Source organism: Danio rerio, chromosome 5 (genome assembly GCF_052040795.2).
Source record: "Danio rerio strain M-AB ecotype USA chromosome 5, GRCz13ab, whole genome shotgun sequence".
In the NCBI taxonomy this organism is placed as follows: domain Eukaryota; kingdom Metazoa; phylum Chordata; class Actinopteri; order Cypriniformes; family Danionidae; genus Danio; species Danio rerio.
In genome coordinates this window covers 39,687,850-39,701,399 of record NC_141025.1, presented here as the reverse complement: position 1 = coordinate 39,701,399, position 13,550 = coordinate 39,687,850, and the positions used below count along the sequence as shown (strand labels likewise).

Sequence of the window (13,550 nt, the reverse complement as noted above, 5' to 3'; positions counted from 1 at the left end):
TGCTGACGCAGTAATTGTGCGTGTGTGTTTGTGTGTGTGTGTCACAGAGACTGACTCTGTGAGCTGAAATGACCTTCTCTCTCAGAGCAGAGGGATGGATGGGATGTGGATTGGTGTTATGCCGCTATCTGCTGGTGTTCTTTGATATAGCATAGAGTACACACCCAGAAACCCCCCTAAGAAGTGCACACATAGCACTTTATTTTACAGTCCCCGTGTTATGTACTTACTATAGTATTTACAATAAATAACATGATGTAGTTTTTTGACTAAACACTCACCCTGTTGCAAGTACATGTTGTTCGTCATTATTACTCAGTAATATGTACAGTCTAACAAGGACACTGAAATAAAACATATCCTGTTTTTGTATTCTTATTGGTGTTAAAATCACCCGCTTCAAATGTTATCACTTGATTGAATATGCGTTATCAGTGGTTATCAGCTGATAGATATGGGCCAGCAGGGGCCTTCTGCGCCTGCTATTACCCATGTGGATGGATGATAGCAGTCTTCTGAGCCTACCAGTAGGCGCAGAAGGCCCCTACTGAGCCATATCTATCAGCTGATAACCGCTGATAACGCATGTTTTTTCGAGTGATAACATTCAAATCGACTGGCAAAACTTTAAAAACATGCATTTTTAAATATGATTACTGTTATTATTGTTATGACTGGCAACACATTAATACAGGGGAGAAAACACACACAAAAATGCAGTGTTCCACACAATTCCTTCATGTTGTCCCAACACAAATTGATAGTTAACTTAACACTTTTAACAAATTTATGTGGATTGAACATAAAAAAGTTAAGGTGTCTCAAATGAAATCTCAAGAATTGTGTTGTTTCAGCTCATTTGAAATGAGTTGTTTGAACGAGCAAAAAAATAATAATTTTTTTTGATTGCAGCTCATCCATCATTGACTACAATCGTGGTAATAGTTTACTTTGAGAAGGAATGAATAAAACGGGTTGTTCTGAACAGATTAACGGACTGTCCTTGTAGATTTCATTTTCTTTTTATGTTGAACAAGATGCCTGCAGTTTACTGTACTTGCACTAACAACTGTCTTTTTTTACTCTGAACCATGGCCAACAATTTGTGCTGAAAATATCTATCCTAAAAAATTGTGAAAAAATTGTGAAATAAGTACTATAATATACTACTACTAAATGCTTTCAATAAAAGCTAATCAAGCTCTTATTAGGTATACTAGAAAACTCCTGGCAGGTGTGTTAAAGCAAGTTGGAGCTAAACTCAGCAGGACACTGGCCCTCCAGGACTGAGTTTGGACACCCTAGTACTAAGCTAAGGGAATATGAATGAATGCATAATAAAAATAATAATACAGTTTATTATCATTAATATAACTTAAAATAACTACATTCAAAGTTAGCATTAAATTCTTCTAATATCTGTTTAATTAGTTAAATATTAAATAATATGCCAATACATAATATAATAACAACCACTTATTACACAGCTACTTCTGTTGTAAAAAATTATAGATACAAATACTGTATTAATTTAAGCCTAAATATTTTATTATCTCACTTCACCAAATCAGCATATTTATATTGGATGGACATTTAAGGGCTCTTTAACACCTTATTAAATAGCTGTTCAGTGTATAAATACTAATTTTGAAACTTTGAGCCAAGCACAGAGTTTTACTGAAGAAAAAAGGCTCCTTGCAAGCACATAGTGCTGGATTAACAAGTGTAATCAGTTTGTACTGTTTTTAATAAGGGAAAAAGAACCTACTTAATGGTGTAATCAGCCATTCAGAATCAAGTAGAATCAGAATCTTTATTGTCATTTTACAAAATGCAATAAAAATGTACGTTTGCTCTTCCCTTCAGTGCAGTCCAATTTGTCTAATACAACAACGATAGCAAGAGATAAAAGGTAAAAAGACAACAATAATTATAAAAGTAGTAACAATACAATGTAAGTGCATATAAAGTTGCAAGTGCATTTTCTAGCAGCTTTTAAGTTTAAAATTGAGTAAAATGTTAGCCAGAAAGGCATTCAATTTAATGTCCATGCGTATAAAGTATTTCATGTAACAATATAAATAGAATACTGAAACTACACTGATGACTCTCAGTGCATCTCTTAGTTTTGGCAGCCAGATGGTGTAGTTACACCATCTACCATGCTAACCAGCCAACTCAGCTTACTCTCTCAGATATAAAGGTAGAAAGACTGTACCGGGGCAGAACAATTTTAAAAGGTATGTGTTTGTACCTAAAGAGTGCATATTAGTACCCATATTGTACAATGGTGGCGACATATTTGTCATATTTATGATGCTCTAGATGTTGTTGTTTTTTGTTTTTTTTGTATAATTATTTTTTTCTGGGTTTTCACCTTAATTGGAAAGGAAAGTAGAGAGAACTGACAGGAAAGCATGAGGAGCAGAGAGAGGGAAAGAATCGGCATAGCAAACTCAGGTTGCCATGAGCACCTGAGTGCATATGTCGACGCACTAACCACTACACACTGGCGCCAACCCAGTTGTTGTTTTTTTTTTGATTGTCCATGGTTTGGAAACCCACGGTTTTAAAACCTCTAAAATTTTCTATTATACCTTTCCTGCAGTGTATGTATTTTTGTTTTTACATGTTGTGAAATATTATTTCATTTATTATTGTTTAGGGCAACAGTATCTCCAGTAGCAAAGGTCTGTCCACATTAAAAGCTGGTCAGCACACGATTCAGAAAATATTTAAAAAACAAATTACTTATTCACCTACAGTGCATGTAAGCATGCTATGGACCTGTGCAATTTTGTGTTCAATGAGGAAATTTTTTTATTTTTTTTTATACCCAGACTAGAACTTACTTTAGAGTAGTAATCATAACATTGTGATACTGTGAAACTGATTTTTTATCCAAGGTTATCATACCGTAAGTATCTTAAACTACCCCATGCCTTCTGTTAATAATTGTACAACCAAAGACCAGTCATAAGGAGATTTACTGTGAGACATTTTCCAAGCTAGGCTCTTGTCACTGTTCAGTTCAATCCAAGTTTATTTGGATAGTGCTTTTCACAATAATTATTGTTGCAAAGCAGCTTCACAAGAGGAGCACATCATTACATTACAGTCAAAATCAGAAGTTTAAAGAGTTGTGTTTAGGCAGTTATACAGTATACACCATTTTGAGGGATGTAAACGAAAAAACGGTCCCACCGTATTTTCTGTTTTACATTTTTAATTTCTGTAGCTTCCAAGAATCCAAAAAGAGCCACATGTTAATAAATAATGTTATGATTGAATTGCCTCTTGTTACAGTTATGAAATAGTTTGATAACAAGCAGGAAATGTTCATGGGTCAATGACATGACCAAATTGAAATGGTCTACGGCGATGTCTATGTGTATAATACATGTTCAATGATGTGCATTAAGTGTTTGTTGTCTTCAAAGTTCTTGGATGGATGGCATAATTCCTCATAGAGTTGGCATTAATGTTCAAGTTCTCAGGAAATGTACTGTGCCAGAAAAATGTGATGTTGTAATTGCTGCAAATGTTGACATACCAAAATATTACAGTTCACATTTTAACAAGTATGACTCTCTTCATCTTCATTTGCAACCATCTGTTTGTTTCATGAACATTATGTGAAATCATGTTTTGGAGGACAAAAAGGTCAATGTTTTCAGATCTGTCAGGTGCTCTAATAATTAGAGCCACAACTGTAAAAGGTAGTGTATTTCTATAAGTGTGTCTTATTGTAAAGCAAACAATCACCTGTCACCTCTAAAATCTCTTTTCTCTTTCCTTTCCACCTTAATGTCTCCCCCTATAGATCCACGCTCTATCGCAGGTTCAGTCTCAGGCTCCGTGCAGTCCGTCTCTGAGCCGGCAGCAGCAGTACCAGCATCAGCAGCAGGTCCAGCTTCAGTTCCAGCAGTTGGCTCAGCTGGCGGCGCAGGCACAGGTGCCTATCAGTGGGGGCTCAGCCGGCTCCTCCGCAGCCCCGGCCCAGCGTGACGGCAAACTCTTGGAAGTGATTGAACGAAAGCGCTGCCTATGTAAGGAGATTAAGGCTCATCGCCGGCCAGATAAGAGCTTATGTAAGCAGGACAGTATGCCTATTTTACCCAGCTGGAGGAGGACGCCGGAGCCCCGCAAGACAGGAACGCCGCCCTGCCAGAGGCCACAGGCTGTGGTGTGGGACACTGCTATCTGACCAAGGCACAGAGAGCAAAACAGAGGGTAGGGAGTGAAAAAGATATAACTGAGAAAGACAGAAATCTTTTCGTTTTCTTTTTCTTTCTTTTTTATTGCATGGGAAAGACAAATGGGAGTTTTGGGGGGAATTAGAGAAGTGGCCTTTGTGAAGAGATTTAAGAAAGACAAAGCCGGAGCGTTTTGCTGAGAGAATAAAATGATATAGACAAAATCTCTCCGGAGAAGCGGGAGGAAATGTCCACACAGTGTTTATGTGCCATATAAAAGCAGCAGCCGAACACAGACACACACACACACACACACACACATTGGAGAGTCGTCTGAGTCTGAACTCTCCCTGACCTGCTGCGAATATAACCTCTGCTGCTGAGTTTACAACCTTTTTTGAAACACACTGGAAACCTTTGGAGCATCGTGGCGGTCGTACTCTGAATATAAACCGTTAGAGAGGAGAATAGACTTGCTTTTTCCTTCTATGGATCACAGAATTGATCATAACTCGATGTGTGAAGATTGAAGAAATGCTGAAAGATCATAGCGGGGCTTTTCTTCATATCATAAACTCTCTTTGACTTTGGCTTGTGCGTTTTTACTGACCAGATTTACTCCGTTATGCTGCTGTTTCCTGGGCATCCACTAGACTGACGATTTTTTTTTTACTTTCCAGAAGAGAGAGAGAGTGTGTGTGTGTAAGTATGTGTGTGTGTGTGCGTGCGTGTGTGCGTGGTTGGGTATGTGCGCGGGTGTGTGTCTGTGTGTCATGGTGAACTTTGTAGATGTATCTTTGCATTAGAGGTTTGTGAGGTTGGATGCAGAGCGGAGACAACGAGTCAATAAAACACAAAATCTGACATGTACACACATAAAAGTCAAACCTTCACTTACGCGGCCAGACACATGATGGAGGGGTGTGTGGTACTGTCGTAGTTTGTAGAAGAGATCCATTTGAGGTCTAATTACTGCCTATTGATTGAGTGCCAATTTGCTGAGTGTGACGACACGTGTGTGTCTGCATGTCTGGGGAGCAGAAGAAAAGCAGTTCAGCAGAAGTTATGTGACTTTTGAAGCAATATTTCTTAAATCAGGACACTGATCCCTAGGCCCAGTCCAATTCAAATCCATGATGAAAAAAGCTTGGATAGATTTGTATCGCATTTTTAAGCAAGGATAAATAGAGCTGCACGATTAATTGTGTGGAAATTACAAACTCAGTTCAAGCATCCAAGCAATCATTTTCTAAATAAACTTTAGACAAGTATAATCACAGCAGACATTCAGATCTCTGTTGAGTCTCCCACGGTATTGCTTTTTTTGTGTTACAAAAGCTAATTTAAATTTAACAGAAGTACTGGGATAATAGCCAGTTCAGATATAAACAATGACTGACGTCTGCAGTAGTAAAAACAGAGTAAAAATATTATTTTTAAAGTCTGTTTAAGTAAGTAATTGGGTTCTATTTTAACAATCTAGATGCAAAGTCTAAAGTGAATGGTGCAAAGGCATTAAAGGCGTGTCCAAATCCACTTTTGCTATTTTAAGGACGAAAAATACGCTCTGGGGCCTCGGCTCATGGTGTAACAGTGTTGTGTTTATTCTCTTAATGAGTTCTAGGTGTGTTTTAAGCATAACGTGCATTAAACCAATCAGAGACTCATCTCACATTCCCTTGTAAAAGTCAGTTGTATTGCACCATGGTGCATTTGCTATTTACATGACGACTTTGTAAGTGGAAAAAGTGAATGCATCACTAGCCAAAAAACAGTTCAGGCCCGTGCACACCGAGACACTTTTTGTTCGCGTTTTCTGACGATGTTTCATGCCAATGCGCCAATGTGATCATGCATACCAACGTGCAAAACAGCAGGCACAAAAGCGTCATTTAAAAAAAAAAAAAAAAAAAAGCCTCATGCTTGTTTTTTTTTTTTTTTTCTTCTCCAATCAGATTGGCACTTTTTTGCACGTGCACGGAACTGATGAAGTTACAGTAAACGGCACTTGGAGGCGCTCAAGCTCAAGATGCCCGGAGGCAATATGAACGTGGAGCTGCTTATTGCTCTGTGAATAATAATCATTTCTTCATCGCTTGAGCTGGAGCTGCTACTTGAACCATCCATGCTTGTTCGAGTCACCAGTAACTTTAACAACAAGCGGGTGAACTTCCTCTCTTCCTCTTCTTCTGTGTTATAAGCGGGGTGTCAGAAGCTTAAAGTTGTGTAGCACCATCTAACGTCAAGGAGTGATTTTTCCATACTCTTCTAGACGCCAGTGAAAATCGCTTGGGTTTGAATCCGGAAAAACGTCTTGTAAAACGCTGACGGTAAACACAAACGAAAAGCGTCCCGGTGTGCATGAGCCTTTAGACAGACCTTCTGCATGAGGATAAAGAACAAGCCTCCTTCATTCGGCCTCTTTACTTTTTCTTTACTTTACTTTTACTCTTTACTCCTTTACTTGGATAAGGAAGCTGTGTTGTATGCACTCCACTTAAGACATCCATTAGCCTACATATTTGATTTTTTTTAAGCGCAAAGATTTGTTTCAAAACTATTTCTAAATTCACTTCTAATCTCCAGCAAATGAATAAATTAACAATAATAATGAAGTGTGATCAAAAAACCACACGTGTGGTTAAATCCAAACGTCCTACTCTTATGTCCCATATGGTGATGCATACGTCTCCAAAACCAGACAGGTGATAATTATTATACAATAAATAATAATAATAATATTATTATAAAATTGCAAATTGGCATGAATAAAGTGATACCCCCCTGAGATGAGGCATGAAGGCAGTGATTTTTTATATCTATGTAGAAAATAATAATTTTTGTAACATTTTAATCCTTTAATTTTTTCATATGTGAATATATTTGTGTATTTCTGTACATGCTGTGTATATTAGGCAATGTGAACCCACTCAGGCGCATAACTAACGTGCTCTGCACTGGACTTTAAACCTGCTTTAAGTTGGTCAATGGCGCGGCCTATTTCAGTTCTTCAAAATAGCAACGCACCAACGATGCACTTTAACACAGCTCTATTTTAGACCAGCACACCCATGAGTCCACAAAGTGGTGCATTTTCTATTTAAACAAGATGGTGCAAAATATGAAAATTACGGTTGCGCTGGTCCGAAAATATCAACAAATCATGCCAAACACGTTTTGCGCCTTATTGCGCCAGATGTACGATTGAGCCCATTGAATCTTTTACTCAGTTGAAAAAAAGCCTGCACCGTGTTTTTTTCTGCAGAACCTTTTGCACATGTCCTGTTATTTTTGTTAAATATTATGTTTCATAATGATGGGAGAAATGTGACTGCTCAAAAAGAAAAATGTGTTTCTCAATTTATCCGAAATCGTGCAGCTCTATATTTAAACTAAATGTGTAGCACCCCAGTGATTACAGAATAAGCGTCATTACCAATATAATCATTGGAAAGACAGAGAGGGACCAATGCATGAGCTGCATTAACATGAGGGTTCCATACTTGCGCATCTGTTTACATTGAATCGGAGCATTTCTGGGGTTATGTCCAACTGCGTTTTGCAGTGCTTTTGGCAGCAAAGTCTCATATGTCAATCAAATGGTGTTACCATGGTATTTAATAAGAAATGTCTAGTCATAATAATGTCAACAAAAAACAAACAAACAAACACTGTCCAGCGCTCATACACTCATGCATTTACACAAACACACACACACCATGACAAAATGAACAAATAGCAGCACTCCTCAGATCGATGCTAAAACTTTCCGCACAAACGAAAGCGAACCACAAGACATTGAGATTAAACGAGGACAAAATATAAAAACAGAACACACACACAAGTGTTAAAATCTGTAAAATAAATATGTACAACTGTATTGATTATGTAGCAATTATTTCCACTTTCATACTTGTAATCAATAAATATATTGTAGCATATAATGTATAAAAGTACAAGGTGTTTAACTGTTTTATAAAGAAATTTAGTAGTTTTATCTGTGGCTACCTGTCTACACACTGTACTGAATGGACCGCTGAAATGCGAGCCCTCTCTACTAAAGGCACCAACACACTCAAACAAACACACAGCAATGTTTCTTTCCCGGCTAGTGTCATGCAAGTCCCTTTAAGCAACTTAAGTCTGATCACCCTCACAAACACACTCCACCCGGCTCGTTGGAATATCAGTTGGATATTTTTGAAGTACTTTTGCTGCTATCTTGATCTTGAACTACTATTGTTGCGTACATATCCCTCACTGCTTTTATATAATTTCCTTTGAGTGCTTTATGAGTTCAATTTTTTATTTTGTATATCAAGCGATGGAGTTTTGAGGAGCGGATCCTTTTGTAACTATTGGCAATTGAATGTTTCTCAGTTGTTGTCGTGGTTGTATTTAAAAGTTGTTGTTATTTTTTTTCCAAATAGTTAGCAGCACCAACCTGTACAGTTCTCACTCTGGCAGCACTACTGTAAACGTTACGCTAGCGTTGCGGTGAGGTTGCCAAGGGTTTGACACGCTGTCACTAGTGCACCAGGGTTTTTCACTGCACCACCCAGGTGGCCATTCGAGATACAGTCTTTATCAACAGTACGAAGGACCACAGTAGACGAGGGCTGGTGCAATGCATGCTGGGAGTTCTTGACGGATTCCCTTAAAAATTCAGTTCGAGGTTGGGCTGCGTCCCAGTCTATATAAATTGTGCCCAGTTTGTACTTCAGATATACTAAATAATCATCTAGTGGCAATTTATTAAGATGAAAAGGGTAACTTAAGTATTATTGGGTAAACTAGTTTACAGAAACTGTCGGCTTTGCGTGTCTACATAAACGGTGGCCATATTATGAGTGCCATAATATATTGGTATGGTAAGATACGGTGTACCTTGGAAATCACTGTAGTGCTATATTTGCATTGATATCGTCATGAAATAAATTTTATATGATGAACAGAACATCACGTGTGTCTGTGTGTGGTTCTGATATTAGACACTGTGTACCTTCACAGATAGTAATGTCTGCAATGTTTCATAATAGGGACAGTTTTTGCATACATAAAGGTCCCGTAAAGTGCTTTGAAATATGCATTTTTATTCAATGTCCGACGTAATTTCATCCAAAAAAACAGGGTGGGGCATAGAATAGCTTTTCCCCTTTTAAGAAAAAAAGACAATAGCATTTTGCGTCACACTTTATTTTGATGGTCCATTTGTTGAATTTAAGTTACATTGCATCTACATGCAAACTGATACTAATTAGATTATAAGTAGACTGTTAGGTTTGGGTTAGGGTTAGGGCAGGGGTGACCAACCCTGCAGGAGCAGTATCAACATATATTAAGCAGACAGTCTACTAATATTCATATGGACCATCAAAATAAAGTGTTACCTTGTTTTGTTTTCATCACTGATCTGTCAGTAAGAGTGGTTGAGCTCAAGTGCATTAAATGAAAAGCAAATGAAAAGTATCTTGAATGGGGGTTGGGCTTGTCAGAAACTAGAGAGCATTTAATTAGTCAAGATTTGATGAGAAACTGAAGAATGAGGTGACATGAAAAAAATTGTTGCTCCGTTTAGTCCGAAGTGACAAACCACAGGCTTTAAATGTTTACAAAAGCAAAGTTTTGGAGCACACTAGCCTATAGATATTTTAAAAACTAAAAATACTGATACTAACATCTTTAAAAAAATCATTTAATTTCATGGCACCTTTAAATGTTTTTATGTGTAGTTTTTTGTAAGGGTTACAGGGGTAGAAATTTATTTGTACAGTATAAGAATTATGATGTCCATCGAAAGTCCTCATTTAACATGGAAATCCAACATGGGTGTGCATGTGTGCGTGTTTGTTTATTTGGTTTAAGATAACATTGAGTTATATATTTACATGGGTATGACTTGATGTACACCAAGGGTGCTCAACACTGTTGCTGACGATCTACCTTGCTTCAGATGTTAGCTTCAACCTTTATCAACACAACTAAACTTAGCACTCCACCTTAGTGGGATCTGAAGGAGCACTCGATAGTTAATGGTGCTCCATTTAAGTTTTTAACTGTTCTAAAGAATAAAAATGCCATAATATTTTTGCAGATATTTAAGAAACATGGCAAGTGAACGTACTTGTTTATCTGAAAAATAATGCTAAAGTCAGATATTCTAATTTCATTTCATTTATTTAGTCAGAAATGTATTAAACCTCTTTAACATTAGCCCCTTTCACACAGTGATACCTGTAAATATCCGTAAAAATTCCTGGAATGACTTTTTCCGGTAGATTCAAAAAAGTCCTGTTCACATGGACCATTCACACATCGATTTCAAAAATATTGTAAATTGTGACATCATTAACCAGAAATGAGCTCTAAATGGCTGTTCTTGTATTTATAAACATAGAAGGGGTCAGCCTTTTGTTGATGGTTGATAGTACATAACACGTGCACACGCGTCAAGCAACTGAAGCGGAGGTTTAGGGTTTATCAGTTTATCATAAGCATTTTATCGATAGTTTTTTTCACAGTTGGCATTAAGAAGGAACATGGAGACGATATCTGACTAACATCTAGCAGCTAAATGTTTCTGGAAAAATATTCAAAGGCTTTTATTTTCATAAACAGCACGGATGTAAATGCGTCTGAATGTTCTCACATCAGCGCATTCTAAGCATGAACGTGCTTTGTGCAGCAATTTTCCTTCTGCGTTCACACAGCGAAGCATTCCTGCAAATTACCGGTAATGTTACAACTTCTCTTTCCAGAGAATTTACCGGATTGACTTTACTGGTACTTTCAAAAAGAACAATTTTATTGTTCAGATCTGAGGTAAACTATCTGCTGCTGCTTTCAGTATTATAACAATAAATGTTACATAAAATGGCATTCAAACTCATTCAAAACATTTTTACCATGTAACACTGAATAAAGCGCATGAGGTGTACCTGAGATGATCATTGTCAGTTTATCCTGTTGTTCAGCTGCAAGAAATAGAACTTAATATTTATAATATATCAATCTGAGGTGTTGGTTAGGACAAAACTCCTTAATGAAAAATATTTCTTCTATCGTATGCCATTGCTTGAATTTAGAACAAAATCAGTGTTTAGGCTCGATAGTCAGACTTGATCGGTCTTGTTGGTCCTACTCAATCTGGCAACCTGCACTTGTGTTTGTTTTGATCCAGAAATGCAATACCAAGTTCAACCACTGGGTGCCAAACTTACATACTGCAGCTTTAAAGACAGGAGGCTTTGATCAAGGTTCCAGCTGAACTCTGCAGGGAGGATCTCACTGAATGGGGTTAAGCATCACTGGTGTACACTATAAAGATTGTTTACGATGACATTCTTTGTGTCCTGGTAATTCAAAACGTTTAAAAATCTTTCTTAATGAGGTCTTTTAACATTGACATTTTGCCAAAAATTTGGTGGTAGGCATACAGTACGGCTAAATAATAAGCGTTTTTAAAAGTATAAAATACATTATGTATATACACCTATGGTAAACTATAAGCATGTGTGTGTGTGTGTGTGTGTGTGTGTGCGTGCGTGCGTGCGTGCGTGCGTGCGTGCGTGCGTGCGTGTGTGTTAGGAAGTGAAAGAAACTGTTGCAACCAACTTGGATTTAATGTCATCTTGTACCGCAAACCACTCTGGATATTGGATACCTGCTGTCCCAGTCTGATGTGGTAAGGCTTTTATTCATTTATTCACTCTCTCTTCATCCTGACCTTCTAGGCTTGTTGTTTCAGCATCCAGTTTCACATGTCAGCATCATGAATGCTGGGAGCTGCACGAACACAGATCGTTGCAGAAATGTGTTAACTGATTTGCTCTATGCTGATGTCCCATGTTATAAATGCAGTTTCCTCTTTCTAGGGTATTGCCGGCTCTACTGTCTTCAATTTCGATACAGACATTGTTTTGGCTGTTTTTGATTCAACAGATGTTTCGAATAATATCACTCAGCTGATTTATTGACAGATCTACATTGAATGTGAGTGCTAAGTGACAGATTTAGGCTTTCACTTCAGAAGTGCTGGATTACAGTTTGCTGTTTTAGGCATCAGGGAAATAAAGTAGCCTATAAAGTTACCAAGATAAAAAGATTGCTTGGCCACTTTCCAATTTTATTTCACTTAATTAGGACAATTGGTACTGCTTAATTCTGCTCTGGAAAATGTAGATGTGTTTAGAACTAAAAGAACAAAAACTCCCTTAAAATGTATGCTTGATAATCAAAGTGACTCAGCAATGGTGTTAATGCTAGATTTGCCAAATTACAAACATCCCACAAACATATAAACAACTTAAAACTTTTGATCTGGACACCAGATTTAATATATACAGTTGAGGTCAGAATTATTAGCCCCGCATTAAAATTAAAAAAGGATGCAATTCTGACTTCAACTATATATATATATATATATATATATATATATATATATATATATATATATTTATATATATATATATATATATATATATATATATATATAGTTTTATAATAGAAAATCTTCTAAAATGCTATTAATAAAATATTGACAAGAACAACAACAGTTAATGAATGTATTAATGAAAGCCATGTCAGTGAAGTACCCCTTCAGTTGTTCAGTTCTTGACATTAGGACATTAGGTTATTGAGCTTGAGCAAATCAATGGTGGTGTAAATACGACTGGCAAACAGCCAAACCATTTACCTATATTAATACCCCAGCATTAAAACTGTAATGCTTGATAGGAAGATTGCAGAAATAAAACACAACATCAATGCTTCTTGAAAATCAATGTGGCCATGATAGAGATGATGTGCCAACATTCATTGTTCTTTAGTAGTTGTACCTGCAAACATATGTGTGAGTGTGTTTTTCACAATCAAAATCTATCAGATTCTTACATGTTCTGTTTCTCTCTAAATACTTTTTTTATTATTATGGTAGACCAGACTAACTGGGATGTGGACCTTTACCCCTTTTTGTTTTTTTGCTGTTTTGTTTTTTGTTTATTCAATGGCTTCGATTCTTATTATTTTGCGTCACTTTGGATAAAAGCATCTAAATGGTTAAATGTAGATGATCTAAGTTTTTTTTACAGAGCATCCATCTGATCATGCGGGGCCACTGGGAGTCTCTGCACGAAACAGCCCAAACATGCTGAGAGGAGTTTTCCCAGACCGACTGGAGGCTTCTCAGTGCAGGGCGCGCTGTCTCCTTGACAGCGGCCGCATGAGGTACTGACAGACGCACACGCGTCTTTTCCAAGACAGGCTTGCGATTTGTCGTTTTACTGGGGGGCGGGGCTAAGAGTGCCGCATAGCGCTGCTATTGGCCAAGAAGTCACTTGAGTTTTGCAGAAGGAG

The 13,550-nt window shown here is 37.4% G+C and overlaps 1 protein-coding gene across 2 annotated transcripts in view; it reads left to right on the top strand.

The window, feature by feature from the left end:
- nyap1 (neuronal tyrosine phosphorylated phosphoinositide-3-kinase adaptor 1) overlaps positions 1-6,396 on the top strand; it is a 76,226-nt gene extending 69,830 nt beyond the window's left edge. The window contains exon 8 of one of the 2 annotated variants that reach the window (XM_087253746.1): positions 3,824-6,396. In XM_087253746.1, coding sequence (XP_087109872.1) covers positions 3,824-4,207 — 384 coding nt within the window. In that variant the 3' untranslated portion in view covers positions 4,208-6,396. The remainder of the gene's footprint in view (positions 1-3,823) is intronic. The other variant, XM_087253747.1, reaches the window with a different exon arrangement.
- Positions 6,397-13,550: the final 7,154 nt, after the last annotated feature.